Here is an 18,160-nt window from a genome sequence, read left to right as displayed (position 1 = left end):
GAACCGAAACAGACAAAGGTAGACATGCAGGAACCACCTTATGAATCACAGTGATATGATTGAAATTCCAGAAAATTGAACACGGACATACAAACTATTTGAAAGCACGGTATTTAAAGTTTTTTACATTTTCTTAAAAAAAAAAACTCTTCAAATACACAGGTCTTAAAAGGTAGGAAAAACTCATGAAGAAAACAATACACACAGAGACAGACAGACAGACAGACAGACAGACAGACACACACACACACACACACACAGACACACACACACAGAGGAGACAGAGACAGAGACATAAAGGGAGAGCATGCCACATAGTTAACACAGTGATTTGGAGAACATAGTTTAGTAAATATCTGTTACTTATGGGCATTTAAAAAATACATAAAATATAATTCCCTAGCCTCAACGATGATGGTCCTTTTGCAGATAGAGAACATTACAGAAGTCCCAAATGGTGACAACACAGAGAACAGCTGGTTGTCATATGCCTAACAGAAACTGATGCATTCATGACAGAACCTGTAAGCATGAAGTTCAGGAAACATCATGGAAGAAGGAGAGGGAGGATTGCAAGAGCCAGACGAAAAGGACGTCTGTCTTCTGAGCCACTGTGATTTCTACAAAAGACAGGATGCTGTAGCCATGAACTCTCCACAATACTGCTGTCTACAAAAGACGGTCACAATGGCAACATCAACTGAAATCTTTCAAGATTCCCCCTCTAGATGAAGAGCTTGGGGTAAATAATGGCTGCCGAAAGTGCAAGAACCATTCCTCCCCAGTGATGAGCCCCCATAGGCGATCCAGCCCTAAACACAGACTCAGCAGGCTGAGTGCACACCAGCATACAGACCTGGGTGACAACATGAAGAAGAAGAGGTGCTGAACTTGAGAGGCTCTGGGATAATGAAAGGACTTCAGGGAAGAGACAAGGTAGAAGTGGCCAAACCACAATATCCATGTATAAAACTGTTCAAACATCACATTGAAATGTAACAATTCATTAAATATCCACGTGTCATAGGAAATAATGAAAATCAAAGGAACACAGTCAAGTTCCCTAGGGTAGAGAAATTAGGGATCTTGGAGGAGAACATACAATTGGCACTTTAGTAAACTGGCATTGTCCCTACCTACATTTTAAATCTGTGTCCTGGTACAGGCAGATAACTGCAGCTCCCAACCCTCACCAAAGAAACTTCTTTTTGCAGCAGATGGAGACCATTACAGGAAACCACAACCAATCAAAAGGCAGAGGCGGGGAGGGAGCTCGGTCCCAACTGATAGGTCTAAACACAAACTCTGCACCCAAGGCTCAGGGATCATGGTAGAAGAGGCAGCAGAGAGACTGTAAGAGCCAGAGAAATAGTGTATTTTTCTTTTGTGAGATTGGGTAGCTAAGGAACGTTAAAAGCTACATCCATAAAGTTGCACCAACACATCTGTCTAAACATGAACTGAGCAAGGATGACACCAGTAGACAAACCAATGTATCTGGGAGTAACCCATAAGGTCAGAGAGCTAGAGGCAGCTAAGAAATTGCTCAGAATGGATGAGATAGTCATCTTCACACCAATTGCTTATCCAATACTAAGTGGTCAACCATTGAAAACATATATACAAGTAGCATTATATAAGCTGAGAAGGATATGTTTATTAATATATATGTATATAGATATAGATCATATTCATATACATATACATCATATACATATATAAATATAAATATATACATATATAAATATAAATACATAAATACATATATGTATTTATATTTATATATATATTATATATATTATAATTATATTTATATATATAATATATATATTATATATATATATATAATAACAACTAACAAAGAAAGCCATGAGTTTGAAAAAACTGAGTGGTTTATGAAATAAATGAGGGTTTGGATAGAGGAAATAGAAAGGGAATAAACAATATAATTATAGTATAATCACACACACAAGTAAAATTTGAAAAAAATGTTAGACCCATGAAAAAGAAGCATGCTTTTAATGACTAAATAATTTACACAAACAAAAACTAGAGCTCTCTACCTAGTAAAAATATTTTTAGACACAAAGTTAAAACAAGTACATTTTCAGACAAAACCACAGGAAATCTATTGTCTGAAATAGTTACTCTCAAAAAAAAAAGAAGAAAAAGAAAGAAAAGGAAGAGAAGAAGGAAGAGGAGGAGGAGAAGAAGATGTGTTCTTCAATTTACCTCGTGAGAACACTGTGAGAAAGAAGAAAGTAGATTAAGTTCATTTAGTGAGAAATTGAGGGACCCAAGCAAGTGATTGCAATGTATTAGGGTGATCCAAACACATTTGAAAGTAGATGAAGGCCATAGATGTGGATATAAAGCACATAAAAGGAAAAGAGCAGGCAACAGAGAAGTGTTCTGCTGAATTCCCACCTTAGGCATAAAACGGTAGAATAAAATTTGTGAGGATACTACCACAAATTAAAACTCCCATTGTAAATGCTAGAGATACAAACAATAGTCATACCTAATATGCAAGTCAATGAGAGGAAATAAAGTCACAGAATATACCCTGCTTGGCAGTACCCAGGCAAATCGGAGGAATGACTCAGAGAACAAACGAACCATTAGAAAACAAATTCAAGGTGTCTTATATCAGATTTCAAGAGACTGAGGACATTGGTTAAAATGTGAAAGTTGTCGGGCTACAAAAATATAAAGACGCTGATATTTTCAATATTTATAAAGTTATGGTTTAAGACTAAAGACCCAGATTAAGAGGATGGAAAAATTCAGCAGGTAAAACTAATCATAAAGTAGTTTGCTGGCTCTCTCCGTGCCAGACAGCATGGGCTTAGAGGAGTATTTCTATCTTGTAATTTCACAAATGCCTCTGTCTTACAATTAATTGAATTTAAGATGATCTCTGTAGGGCTAGGTGGATAGATCAGTGGTAAGTGCTTACCGTGAAAGCAGGAAGACAGGCATCTGAATTCCCAGAGCTCAGAAGCAGCGCATGGTTGATCATGCCTGCAACCCCAGCACTTGGAGGCTGGTATCATGGGAGCTTACAGATCACTCAGCCAAAAGGGTGAGTTTCTTGTTCATTGAAAGACCCTTACTAAAAGGATTTAAGAACACACACACAAAGATGATATATATATATATATATATATATATATATATATATATATATATATATATATATATATATATATATAATTTATTAATATTATATAACAATTTTATATAATGTGTCATCAAAATGTGTAAGGAAACAATTGATTTAATTGAGAAAGAAAGAAAAAAAATATTTTCAATACCTATATACTCCCCTTTCCCTAATTAATCAGAGCAAAAAGAACATCTGTAAGCCTGTAGAAAACTTGTAACGGACAGTGAAGATTATAGCTGGGAATTTCAGAATAACTCCTTTAGGCAAAGATGACAAACCAAGTCTCAATTGACATCTGACTGCATGTATTCTTTCACCTCAATGTAAGTATCTCAAAATAACTGTAAACTAAGTATATTCAAACATAACTCATAGTTCCAAGAAGAAACCACAGGGATACTGTGAAAACAGCTTGAATGGAAAGTGCATTGGGAAACACATCTGCGGCAGGGCAGAGGCACTCTTGTAGCTCTCAAGTGTCAGAAAAGGAAAGGAGGAAGCTAAAGTTACTCTTCTGTCTTTATCATGGTAGGCGAGCAATCGAAATTCAAAGCCAATGGAAGAAAGTGAGAGGAGGAGCTAATCAAACAGAAATAAACTAATGGTTGAGGCAACCAGCACCACAAGTTGGTTATTTGGAGATACTAACTGATAAAGCTTAAACTGATCAAGGAAACAAGATACAATGTAATTACCTTCCTTCTGGGTAATGGTGTAGTAAAAACGTATCAAAAACAGCTTTAAATCAACCAGTTTGAGTTGACGAATAAAACAAATTATTCCCTGTAGGAAACAATTACCAAACAGCACCACAGGATATATGAAAATATAAATTTTGGCCTCATTGGGAGAGGAAGTGACTCGGCTCACAGAGACTCAAAGTGCTGGACTTGAGGAGATGATCAGAGGAGCCCCAACCCCTTCAGAGAAGAAAGGGAGAGCTGATAGGAAAAGGATTGTGGGAGGGGTTACCAGGCAGGGGGCAGTGAGGGCAATGTAGAGTGAATAGGTTAAAAAAGAAAGAAGAAAGACAGAAAGAAAGAAAGAGAGAGAGAGGAAGTGAGGGAGGGAGGGAGGGAGGGAGGGAGGAAGGAATGAAGGAAAGTAATATAAAACAGACTAAAAAGAAAACCTTGTAATATATATGTGAAAAGTTCCATAAAAACAAAATGCAGCATAAATTAAAAACAATAGAGATTAAAAGGCCTTCGTACAAATATGACTTCAATATGTAACCATCCAAGTGAAACTGCTATAGATTTTGGATAAAATAGCTTAGGCACAAGGGGAAATCCAGGGTTCTTCATTTACACTAACAATGCTAGTTGTCACATATGGTTAATATATCTAAATGTGTTGTTTCATACTAATCAAGAATATTTACTTGACTTTTCAAGATACTCAGAAAATTACAATTTTATATTTTCAGAATAAAAGGTTTTTGAAGCCAACTGAATTATTTTCTTAGAAATCAGAGCTTTTATCTGTACTTCCTTAGTGGTTTTCCAGAAAGATAAATGAGCTGATCATTTGTGAAATTTTGCTTATATTATTTATGTGTGACACAAATTGCACGTTGTTTTAATCTTCTCATATTCAATGTGGTGTTGATTTCGTGGGGTTTATTTTGCTTTTGTTTTCTGAATTGTTTCTGAATACACAATTTGTTGAATTCTCCAAGTCTTTTGAGACCTTGGTTGAGGGGAACTGCTTGTGGAAAGCATTTCTCTCAGCACAAGGCAGTCATGCTGATACCGAAATAAGACAAACTATTCCCTAGGGTCTGTGTGTGGCTTCACAGCTAGATGAAACAGACGCTGCATATATGTGGGGTTGCACTGCATTGCAAATTCTTAGGAGAGTTGATTTCCCATGTCCACCTGAAACATGTTACACCTACAATTTTATTGTAGACACATCCCTGCTTTCTCCACTCACTTATACATTATATTGCTGCCCCTGTGTCACACAAACCTTGGAATCCTTTGAAGTCCCACTTGAAGAGGAAACCCATGAGGGTTATTCTACAGCATCAATGGCTTTGCCTTCTGACTACTGTATCACCCTGGCTTTCAGAGTCTGACTTGAGCTCCTGATGTCAAGTGGCAGTTCAGGAGGTTTCAGTATTCAACTTTCCTGTTCACTGTAGCTTTGGTATTTTAGGACTTTTTAATTTCCCTCTCATTCAGACAGGTTACAGGCTGTTGAAAACAAACTCCATCCACACCGCACTGTGAGTAGGAAGTGGGGTCACTGTGAGGTAACTGGAGTTGGCTGGGGTTAGGAGGGTACAATCTTCATAAATAAGATTAGTGTGCTTCGAAGAGGCCAGAAAGGCCTTGCTTCCTTTTCTTCTGCCATGTAAGGACACAGATGTCAGTAGGTTCCAGCTCATAAAACGTCCTCATCAAACCCAATCATACTGGTCCCCTGAGCTCAGACCTCTAGCCTTAAGAGCTCTGAGAAAAAAATTATATTGTTTATAATCTATTTAGTCTGTAGCTCTTTGTTACAGCATCTTGAAGTAATTAAATTAAGAGGTAAATATTAAAATGGAGGTTGCTTTATCTTTTGTTCATTTCAAATTATTTTTAGTGAGATTTTTGCCCTGGTGTCCTCTGTATAAAATTTCAGATAGAGTAAGGTTTTTTTTTTTTTTTTTTGGAATGCATAAGCTATAATGATTTTATAAATAAAAGCACATGCTTTATTCAGTTTTAGGCTAACTGGTCAATCATTAGCAAAATACTGCTGTAATCTTCAGAGAAGCCAATAATAAGTGAATATAATTAAAAGAAGGAGTAGTGGAAAGGGAAGTTCTATTGGGAAGTGATTAAATGTCTCCTATGTAATAACATATATTTGATGTCAACAATTTGAATTGTTTGAGAATGATCAATCATCCACAATTCTATTCGTATTTATTTTTCTACATTTATCTCCTTTGAAGACATCTTACAACTAACTTCCTCCCTGTCCCCAAAGAAGCCAAGTGAAGAGTAGCTTATGATGTGCTTTGACTTGCAGGATTTTAGAATCTAGGATCTTAACACTGTGTAACTTCTCTTTTTCCTTATCCATGTATCCTCCATCACTCCTCACCGAAACCCAGAGGTCACCTTTGTATCCTTGCTAGCTTTCAGCAAAGTAATGACGGCTCTCACCAGAAGCTAGGGCGACAGAGAGCTGTATCACATGGTCTCTCAATGACAAGTGTGTGGACCTTTTGGACTTCTGGATTCCAGAGCTCTGAAGGATAGATTTATTTCTGCTGGTTTATGTACCCAAGTTTGCGTGAATGTTACAAAACCATAGGAGAGTGTATTTGTCATGAAAATAAGCAAAAACCTTATTCAACTTGGGTTAGAAATCAATTATCATATTGAAACTTAAGAGGTGTGTTTTTGTTTCTGTTGTTAGGACTTCCAACAAATAGACATGTAGCATTTCAAGATGAGATTCTATGGAGACAGAGCAAGGTCAAAAAGAGAGAAGGGCTTAGGCCAGAGCCCTAACACATGGGGACATTTGGATACTAGGTTGAGGGTCTATGAATGGAGAGCAGAAAAGGAGCATCCTGTCAGAAAAAGGAGCTATGGACTAGAAGCAAAACAAAGAGAGAATTTAAGGAACTATGAGAAAATTAACCGCTTTTTACATATCAAATAAGGTGACCACTGGGGGTTCCCAATAAAAAAAATAAAGTTAACCTTGAAGAATAGGGTAACTATGGTAATCATGCAGCGTGATAGAAAAATGAAGTAGATGTTTGAGGGCCAAGGAAGAAGAAACCTGAAAGATTCTCATTTGCAAAACTGCCTGATTTATTTAGCTTCACTTGTGAGGTTATGAAATATCTTCACATTAGCTCCAAGTTGACTGAACTGTAAAAGTTCATCTGAGACAGCTATGTATTTTCTTGCAGCTTGGAAATAAGGAAAGTGTACGTGGCTGCAATAGGTGGTTCTCTATTGAGTGAACGAGTCTTAATCATCTAACTCCACAGTCTTCAAAAACTGGATCTTTGGACTTCCTTGATTTTGGGGTGATCTTCCTGTACTTGAAACACATTACAAGCCATTGCAAGTAACCTAAGTGGTAACACTCTAACGAGCATCGGACTTAATCAAGGATTTCTCATACTTTTGTTTGTCTTCTCAAGTCCACCCCCTAAACGAGCAAATCCCAGAGAAAAGAAATAATTGAAAACCAAGACTGGACTGTTTTTTATACTGTTGGGTAAGGACATTATGTGAGGTAGAGTGTTCTCCCTGGGCAAAGGGATTTCTTATTGGATCATTTACTGTTCAGTGGAGAATAATCAGGACATAACTTCTCTTAAGCACAACGCTGCATGGGGCTCTAAAAAGGTAGTTTAAAGTGTAGTCTTTAAAATCTGTTTTCCCTTGGTCTAACTTCATCTTATTTGATTATACTATTATGGTACTTTCTTTGTTATATTAGAAAGGTATCAGTTGACCTCATTAAAAATATTAAAGTAGCCAATCTAGTCTTCCCCACAAGCAATACTCAAAGCTTTAGAAATATTTTCTTCATAGGTGAGATTATTCTGGAGTGAAGCAAATCAGAGAGACCTAACACAAAATCAAATATGTCAAGTATGGCTTCGTCTTAGGGGCAAACAAATTTCTTTTTCTAATATAATCATCACACAAAAATACTTGTGCCTTGACAAATGGAATTATATATATTTGCATATTTATGCATGTTTACATATGAAAATAATATGTTACTGGATTATATCACATATGCATATATTTGGAGTAAAACATGGCAGTAATTCAATGAGGTTGTTTTGTTTCGTTTTGTTTTGTTTTGTATCATGAACTAACATTTGGAAGTACTTTATATTCTCTCAACAGAAAAGCAAATTAGTTTTGCTCCTGGGAGTCCTTTGGAGAGAAGGAGACTCTTGTTAAATATAAGAAAAGATGCTTTCCTGGAAGTTCAAGTGTGAGCCTAGAAACAAACCGATGACTTCCCTCTGATATGTAATCCCCAGAAATGAGAGATAGGCTCCCACTAAGTTCCTGAGTCTGCAATACCATTTACCTAAGTAGCTATGTGCCGGTTTTTCCTCCACAACCTTGATTCTTCTTGCTCCAGCAGGTATTACCAGCACTTCTACATAACCTGGAAAGAGTCAGTAAAACATGCCATGAATCTGAAGTTCTTATAAAATCTCTTCTCCTAACTGATTTGACAACCCACCCCCAACACACACCTTTGGTTTTAGTTGATGTTACCATGTTTTAAGGGCTACAGAGAGACAATGTCTTACTATAAAGTCACCATGATTTCCAGTGACGTTTCCTAGAAAGACTGAGTACAGAGCTGGGCTGAGAGGGTAGGAAGGCTACTGTTATTCATGAAGTGCTGTGAGGAAAAGAAGGAGGCTATAGCCTCCCTAGAGACAGTAGGACAAACTAAACTCAACACGAGGTATTTTTTCCTCTGGGGATTCTTTAAGTTCTTCTGAACACAGAAAGAGAGACCAAGTATTCCCAGGGAGAAGAACAAAAGGATGTGACAGAGAAGCTGAAGGGAAGTAAAAGGAGATAGGGACACAGTGAGAGGCCTGCCGTCACCTCTCAGTGTCACATGGGCAAAGATTCAATGTGCTCAGTAAATATATTCCAGCTGTTGTTATGGATTTAATACTTGAAATAAGTAAAACAAGGTGGAATGAAATGAGAATATGCAAAAAAAGAAGAAACTGGGGTCCTTAATGAAAAATAGGGTGAAAAGAAAGAAGCCTAGTTTTAGCTTACTAGATGTTCGAAACTAATATTTCTTTTAAAATATTCTGTAAAAATTCATGTATTTGGCTAAAATCTGATCTGAAGGTTTAAACAGAAAAAGGTATATTTTCAAACTTGTCTCTTATCTATTAATCACTGTAATTGTAAAACTATTGAGGTATTCAGAATAAAGATAAAAATAATGTAGAGTCCATCTGATGGTAGAAATAAAATAAAGGCCTGTGTGTGTGTGTGTGTGTGTGTGTGTGTGTGTGTGTGTGTGTGTGTGCATACCTATGTGTGCACACATACCTATATGCAAAGATCTCATGTTTCTTCCTTAGTAACTTTTTCTTACTGTTTTGAGATAGGGTCACTCCTTGAATCTAGCAAGATTGGTTGGCCAGCAAGCTCCAGAAATTCCCTGTCTCCATCTCCCTTGCTCTGTGATTACAGATGCTCATGGCCACATTTGTCTGGGTTGGTTGGTTGGTTGGTTGGTTGGTTGGTTGGTTGGTTGGTTGGTTGGTTGGTATCTTTATAGACACACTAGGGATATAAACTCTGGTCCTATGCTTTTGTGTTAAACTGTTTACCAACTGAGACATCTCCCTAGTCCCTGGGCATGTGAATTTTAGAATCAGAACTTCCATTCAAGAGTTTGTGATGGTTTGTATATGCTTGGCCCAGGGAGTGGCATTATCAGAAGTTGTGGCCTTGTTGGAGTAGGTGTGTCACTGTGGGTGTGGGCTTTAATACTCTTGTCCTAGCTGCCTGGAAGTCGGCAGATTCTGCTAGCAGATTTCAGATGAAGATGTAGAACGCTCAGCTCTTCCTGAACCATGCCTGCCCAGATGCTATCATGGTCTTGTCTTGATGATAATGGACATTTGAACGTGTAAGCCAGCCTCAATTAAATGTTGTGCTTATAAGAGTTGCCTTGGTCATGATGTCTGTTCACAGCAGTAAATCCCTGACTAAGGCACAGTTTATCTAATTACTCAATAACTTGACAATTTCCAAGAACATCCAACTGTTTGCAGCAGTTCCAAATGGAAAGCTTTATCACAACGTCACAAAGACAACACAGCAATGAAAACAAACGTGTGGCTGGTGGCTATCTGTGTGTAGAAATACACTTGGACGGACATTTAAGTAGATAGGAGTCAATTGAATTGTAAAATTATGTTAAAAATAGCATACACTATTATGGTTAATTTTCTGATCAATAATAAAAACTGTCTTTTCTTAAGGTACTCCCCCTTTCTCATCACACATGGCTTAGCATTCTACTGATATTCTTTCTTTAAAAATGTATGTGTATGACTCACATTTGAAAACACTAGCATCAGCCAGAGGAGAGGGCGAACCATACAGGCCCAGGGAACTTTTTCCCCAAAAGATAGACAAGTCGTCTTAGGAGAATGCACACAGGAAGCAAGAAGCTGTGTTGTATGTGTGTAATGAGGACTGTGTTGTAAATGGTGGTGTTAGCTCTTGAGCAAATTGGGTAGAATGAGCAAGATGGAAAGGGCTCAATTTATTGAGATCTTTCAAATCACATCTGAATTCTGCACTGTAAAATACTTCATGTCACAACTGTAGGCATGGGGTGGGGTGGGAGACTTGTTACAATTCCATTTTCTAACAGAAGTTTTGAAATCTGGAGAATCTGCTTCAGCTACATGTGTCTTGTCTTTCCTAAGTGAGCGCTGGCGGGTTTGATTGTTTGTCTTTTATATTGTTGAGACAAGACAAAACAAATAACAACTTCACTTCACCTCTCAGAGATTCATCTGACTTTCCCTTTAGAACAACTCACTTCTTTAAAATGACTTCGCTTTCACTGTCTGTCTAACCTGGACTGGTTGTTCTTCAAATATACCCAATTTATATTTTAGCATCAGATTTTTTTTATTTCTTAAACTTGAAAATTTAAATGAAATCTTAATGCAAACATATAAATGATGGTAGGAATGGAGAGATGACTCACCATTTGCTAAAGCATTTTCTCCTCTAAGCATTTGCTGTACTTTCAGAAGTAAGTACAAGTTTGCACTAGGGCACCCTTATCAGACAGTGTACAACTGCCTGAAACTCCAGCCCCAGGGGCTGAAGCCCCTTCTTCCTCCCCTGACACATGACATGCAGAGAAGCATACACAGAGATGCACATATAATAAAACACATATTTTAAAAAGCAAGACAGTCAATAAATGATGGTCTAACAGATAGAATGTCCAGGAAAGGACTCTATGAAGCACAGAAAATATTTGCTTCTTCCCCGCAAGCTTGGGAGCCTAATATATAGTGATATGTGCATGTATTTATGTAAGTGTGTATATGTGTGTGTTTATTCATGTTTATTTGTATGTGTATTTATATAAGTGTGTATATATACATGGTATATACATATGTGTGCATTCATGTATATTTGTGTGTAGGAGTAAAGTACTTGTGGGTTACTATAATTCAGTGCCAATACCAATAATCACATTTTTGTAGAAATAAACCCTCTAAATGTACACTATATAGATCATATACCTCAGGGACTCTTGCTATTAATGTGTGTGGAACTCTCACTCCTGCTCTGCTGCCCCTGTTCTGATTCCCACCACACTATACTGTTTCCGATTTCAGCTTTCAAACATTACCCCCTGGAAGTAATTAAAAGAATTATCAAAAAGGGAACGGAAAGCTAAAATCCTGAAACTAATATTGTCAATGTTTGTTCCAAGCTGTTGCAAATCACTATTTTTGTTAGGCATGCTTTTCACTGGCTAATAAGCATTTTAGAACCCTGGTAACATAAGCTAATGCAAATTAGATTACTCCCTTCCTGCTCTCACTTCTAGAATGTACAACACATGACTTCATGTTTTCATTATTGAAAAATAAGCTTGTTCAAGTTTCTGGCTCAGATCACATATATTGTATGTCATCACTAAAATTATTAAAAACTCATTGAAAAATGTCTTCAGTAGAATAAGAATTACAATCTCTAAATCAAATTTAATCTAGTTTTTGTCCACAGAGACACTACAGTTTATTGAGTAGGGAAAATAAAGAACAGTTTACCTGCCCCTCTGGTGTGATTAAAATCGCCTTTAATGACTTTGCATGATTTTCCATTGCCATTACATACACCACAATGATCTTCCCGGGCAAGAGACCCCAATAAACCATCACAACCAGCTTTCTGCAAGAAAAGAAGGGTGCATATCAAAAGCTGAAGTATTTCCTCAGTGCCTACAGACCAGACTGGAAAGGACCATGCAACCTTCCCCTGGTAGCTACCTCCACACCACTATACGAGGACCAGTGACTGTCCATTCTGCCTTAATGTAACACTGGAGGACCGGCCATGGAGTTTCATACGGTTTTTCTAGGTAACACCACCTACTGACACCCAGTCTCTCTACCTAACAACCACCAATAAAACCCTTTAAACTTTCTCCAGACTTCTGGGGTTCTTCAGTAAAAATCTGCTCATTCTGTGTAAGGTTGGCTCCTGGGCTCATAAGCTGCATGAGCTCTAGCTGAGCTGGAGTCATTTCTTATATTCCCGCTGACCATCAGCACTGTGTGGACCAGAGACTGAATATGAAGTATGGACTAGTTGGTCTAGGATCTGACAAAGTTGAGTAACAGCCTATACTGACTCAAATGTCCACTCTACCAAAGTTGGTGCAGATATCTTTAAAAAATGCCAATGATGTAACCTCAGATGCCTAGGTCCCATAACAAAATCATAAACACAAATATCCCCAAAAGTACATTCTCTCTAAAAATTAGCACACCAATGTTAATGTTTCCTGAGAAAGGCAATTTAAAAGACATATAATTCAAGTTTTTTCAAAACAGCATTATGAATGTGTTCAAAATTACAAAGAAGATGTGAATAAACGCCAGAGTCAAAAGCACAAAAACATAAATATTAAACAACATATGGAGAAAAACCATTCAGTATATGAAACTACAATTTAATAAACAGATAGAGATTATAAATACAGCCCAAATGAAATAAAACTTTAAATAAAAAGTAAAGTAAGCCAAATTTAAAAAAAAACTGGAAAGTCTTATTAATAGAATAGATCAAATGGAAAGAATATTGGGGTTTGCAGACAAGGTAGAAGATATGGATCACTCAATCACAGAAAACAGTAAAACTAAAAACATCCAAGAACAGAGCATACACTAACTATAGGACACCAAGAATCATAGGTATCAAAAAGGGAGACAGTCCTGGTTAAAGGGCCAGAGACTATTTTCAACAAAATTATAGAAGAAAAATTCCTAGTCTAAGAAAAGAGATGCCTATAAAGCTCCAAGTACACAGAACAGCAAGTAGATAGAACCATAAAAGAAACTCCAGTGTCATACAGTCATTAAATATTGAACATAGAGAATAAAAGACAGGTTCATCAATGCTACAGGAAAGGCCAAGTCATAGATAGAGGCTGGTGGAACATAGTAACAACACAGTTTTCATTGGTGATTTTAAAAACCAAAGGGGCTTGGACTATTCTCTAAGTTCCTTAAGATTAGAGATTCCAGCACAGACTACTGTAGCCATACTATGTATTATTATTGAAGGAGTAATAAGAACTTTTGTGGTATTGACAAGTTAAAGGAATGTGACAACAAACTACCCTACAGAAGTAACTGGAAGAAGTACTTAGGGCTGAAGAAGGGGCTAGGCATGTCCAAAAGATGAGAACAAAAAGATAACATTAGGTGAGTGATAAAAATCCAAAGAAGATAAACATCATAAAATCAACAAAATGACAGGAATCAATACAGAACTTTCAACAATACCTTTGAGTTTCAAAATGGTCTCACTGTTCTTTTATAAAGACAAAGAATTCAAGAAACTACATCAAAAAACAAAAACAAAAAATCTAAGTAAAAACTGGGTACATATGTAAATACAAAATTCTCAATAGCAGAAGTTCAAATGACTGAGAAACACTCAAAGAAATGTTCAAAAGTCTTTTGCCATCTGTGTCTTATTAGACTGAAGACTCCATGAGAAGAAAACCAAATGCAACACTGTTTTGGTGACCAAGAAACAGAGACTAGCTATCCTAGAGACACAGGATAAAACCTAACACTACTAGTCTAAAATAAATAAATAAATAAATAAATAAATAAATAAATAAATAAATAAATAAATGGACTTATAATGATATTCTGCTATACTCAAAGATCACTGCCTTATCTACATGACATCAGAGAAGCTTCCTTGGGTAGTAGATGGGAACAGATGAAGAGACTCATAGCCAAGCATTAGACAGACAGACAGACAGAGAGAGAGAGAGAGAGAGAGAGAGAGAGAGAGAGAGAGAGAGAGAGAGAGAACGAGAAAGTAGGCATTTGTGTCTAAATGGGAGGTCTCCATCAAATCCCTTCCCCAGAGCTCAGAGAACATTGGAGAATGAGGGAGAAAGTGTGTAAGAGCCGGAGGAGATAGGAAACACCCAGAGAACAAGGTCCTCTGAATCAACCAAGAAGGGGCATCTGAACTCACTGAGATGGAAACAAGAAGCACAGGGCTTAAATGGGTTTGCACCAGGTCATTGATGTGTACGTTAGAGCTTTTAACTTAGTCTTTGTATTGGATTCCTGACCATGTGAATTATTAGGTCTCTGACTCTTGCTGACTCTTGTGTCTGCTTTTGATCCTTTTTTCTCCTGTTGGGCTGCTATGTCCAACTTTGATATAACAGTTTTTGCATTATCTTATTGTATTTCATTTGCTATGATTGTTATCTCCTAGACTTCTACATAAAACCAATGAGAAGAGATACAGTAGGTTACTTCATACTGATCAAAGGGACAAGCCACGAAGATGACATTACAAACTTTCAAGCACCAACTTTATAAAGCAAATTCTGCTAAGTGTAATGCAATTGGTTCACCATAACACATTACTGTTATATAACTTCCACACTGTATACTGGCCAAAGACAAATCATCTGGGGAGGTGGAAGTGTAGAGAAGTAGTAAAGGTAGGTGTCATCAGATCAAAAAGATCCAACAGATCCCTTCAGAGCATTTCATCTAAACACTAGACAATACATGGCTATCTCAGTAGAACAAGGAAATTTCAACCAAGTACAACATATTCTGGGACATAAACAATAAACTATTTCTCAACAACAATAGGAAAATGTAAACAAGTCTTTATGTTTCATCTAATGTCAACAAAGTAAAAGTAGGTATCAACCATAGTGAAAAAAATTACAGAAAATATATAGTCATGAAAATTTAACAACACTGGCTGGATTATTAAGTAAATAAAAATAGAAAGTTAAAATTAGACTATACTAGAGTCAAAATGAACATGCAACATACTTAAATCTGCATGGTGTAATAATGGCAGTCCTAAAAGGAAAGGTTATGGCTATAAGTTGTTACACCAAAACCAAAATAAAAAACTTGGTGATTTACTGTAATGCCTTGGAGAAACAAAATTAAAACAAATGTCCAAGCCATAAACAGAAAGAAACAACCATGATTAGAGCATAAATAAATGAATTAAGAATGAAGAAAAATAAAAGCCAGTTAAAAGAAGAGATGGCTCTTTGAAAAGATGAACAAGTTTATCAAAACTTCAGCCAGATTAACAAAAATAAAGAAGATCCAAATTAATAAAATTGGGGATGGAAAAAGAGATACTATATCAGACACACTGAAATTCAGAGAGTGCAAAAGACATTCTTCCATATCCTCCATTTCATAAAACTGGGAAATCTAAAGAAATGGACAAGTTTCTTACTGCTCTGACATGCCAGAGTAATCCAGGAAGACATAAATATTTAAATAAATCTATCAAGAATAACAAGGTTTAGTCCGCAATAAAAATACTCCAAACCCAAACCAGCCAGGCGTAGGTGGATTTATTGCAGAGTTCTACCAGATCTTTAAGGAAGAACTAAAGCTGATGTTTCTCAAACTGTTTCATAAAATAGAAAAGTAGAGACTGATTCCAAATTCTTTTTACAAGCCAGAGTTACACTAACTCCTAAAACTCCTACAGTTAATAAACATGTTCAGGAAAGCAGCAGGAAGAAAAATTATACACAAAAATAGGCGGCCTTCTGCATACTTCAAGCAATATCTCAGATTAAGTTTTACCAGGGGAGCGAAAGACCTATAAACTTTAGGACTATGAAAAAATTAACACATTCGCCAAAAGGTCTTCAGGTATACTGCTCATGGGCATCATGAGTTGGTAGGATCAATACTGTGGTAATGTCTGGCCTACTGAGAGCAATCCATAGACACCGTGCAATTGCCATCAAAATTCCAATGCAATTGACCACAGAAATTAAAAACAACAGTAAATATTATGCCAAAACACAAAAGACCAAAAGAGATAAATCCGAAAGATAAAAACACTGTTGAGATATTACAAACCCTAATTTCAAGATATTCTACAGAGCCGAAGGAATCAAAATAGCATGAAGTCAGCATCAAAAGAGACACACTGGTCAATGAAATAAAATTAATAGGTCCACACTCCCGCAGACACCTGATTTTTATAAAGAGGCCAAAAATTGAAGAGAAGGCAGTGCATTCAACCAAAGACAAGTACATGTAGAAGAAATATTTTTCACTCTGTATCAACTCAGCTGAAATATGGGAACAAAGTGTGGAGCAGAGACTGAAGGAAAGATCATGCAGAGACTGCCCTACCACGGCATCCATCCCATATACAAACACCAAACTCAGACAATATTATGGATGCCACTGACAAGAGCCCGATTTAGCTATCTCCTGAGAGTTTCTGCCAAAGCCTGACCATTACAGAGACAGATGCTCACAGCCAAACACTGGACTGAGCATGGGGACACCAGTGGAGGAGTTACAGAAAGGACTAAAGGAGATGAACTGTTTTGCAACCCCATAGGAAGAACTACAATATCAACAAACCAGACCCTCCAGAGCTCCAAGGGACTAAACCACCCACTAAAATGTATTCAGGAAGGAACCCATGGCTCCAGCAGCATATATAGCAGAGTGGCCTGACAGGCCCTTGTTCCTGTGAAGGCTTGACACCCCAGTGTAGGGGAATGCCAGGGCGGAAAAGAGGTGGGTGAGAGAGAGTGGAGCACCCTCATAGAAGCAGGGGGAAATGGGGTAAGACAGGGAGTTTCAGAGGGAAAACTGGGAAAGAGGATAACATTTGAAATGCAAATACATAAAATATCCAATAATAAAAAAGAGTTGATAGGGTGGGGTATAGGAGGGGATGGTTGCAATGTAACCATCTGGCATATAGAGACCTAGTAGTACAAAAGCTTCCTGAAACACACACTCAAGCATATATAAAAGGAGTTCAAATGGTTTTACCTGCAACAGGGGGACAATGCTCTCCCAGATACCACCGGCTATCCATTTTTTTTTTAAAAAAGCCCAGTGACAGGCTAGTGGTACCTCCTTCCAAGATGTTGCTCACTTTGACCCCTAAACTCTATAGTCTATTGCAATTCTTGGGACATAGAACTTAAAGAAATGCAGCTGGTGCCCTAATGGGAGTGGCTATCTTTCACATACAGGGGATGTCTAGTGTGATACCAGGGAAGTACGGCAATCAACAGTCTTATCAGATGTGAAACCTGTGAGCTACAGTTCTAGTGGCTTGTCAAAATAAACCCGATGGTGCAATAATGCTAATTTTAGGGTTGGGTTTTAAGGTCCACTCTGCAAGATATGATTTATCTGTGTCCCCATTAACAAGAGAAGAACCCACAGCTGGGTAAGTCATAGGCCCTAAGAGAGAACCTAGTGCTACGACTCTGGTAAATGGGCAGAGTGTTTGACTGCTCCCTAAGTAACCACAGATGAGTGCATCTTCTCATCCTCATTCAGAAACAGATGGTTGTTATTTATTTATTTACAGTAGATGCGATTAACAGGCCCACCCCATCCTCTCGAGTTTTAACTATCAGGAGACAAGACAAGGTGGAAAGAGCCAGAGTGGATAACTCTGGAAGAAACATGGTCAGGCCAAGTCAGAGTAGTTGCACATAGGCACTCATAGCAACTGTGAATGTATAAATCAAAGAAGACAAAACCCCAGCATGACTGGCTAAAGTGTTCATGAAGTCTCCCAGTTCCCCATCTAGATGAAGAGCTATGAGCAACTGATAGATGCTCGGTAGGGAGAGATAGTTTCTTTAGGAATATGGCCCTTGGGAGGCTATCCATTGGCCAGTAAATGA

The 18,160-nt window shown here is 37.5% G+C and overlaps 1 protein-coding gene across 1 annotated transcript in view; it reads right to left on the bottom strand.

Moving 5' to 3' along the window:
• The window catches only part of ADAMTS19 (ADAM metallopeptidase with thrombospondin type 1 motif 19), a gene marked incomplete at both ends in the record, with an annotated part of 182,712 nt that overhangs the window by 39,589 nt on the left and 124,963 nt on the right, over positions 1–18,160 (bottom strand). Inside the window, 2 exons of the mRNA XM_080920449.1 lie at positions 8,243–8,323; positions 12,009–12,129. Coding sequence (XP_080776575.1) covers positions 8,243–8,323; positions 12,009–12,129 — 202 coding nt within the window. The remainder of the gene's footprint in view (positions 1–8,242; positions 8,324–12,008; positions 12,130–18,160) is intronic.

Source organism: Micromys minutus, assembly GCF_963924665.1.
Source record: "Micromys minutus genome assembly, chromosome: 8".
Taxonomy (NCBI): Eukaryota; Metazoa; Chordata; class Mammalia; order Rodentia; family Muridae; genus Micromys; species Micromys minutus.
Note: the sequence above shows the minus strand (reverse complement) of the source record. Positions and strands in the feature narration are given on the sequence as shown.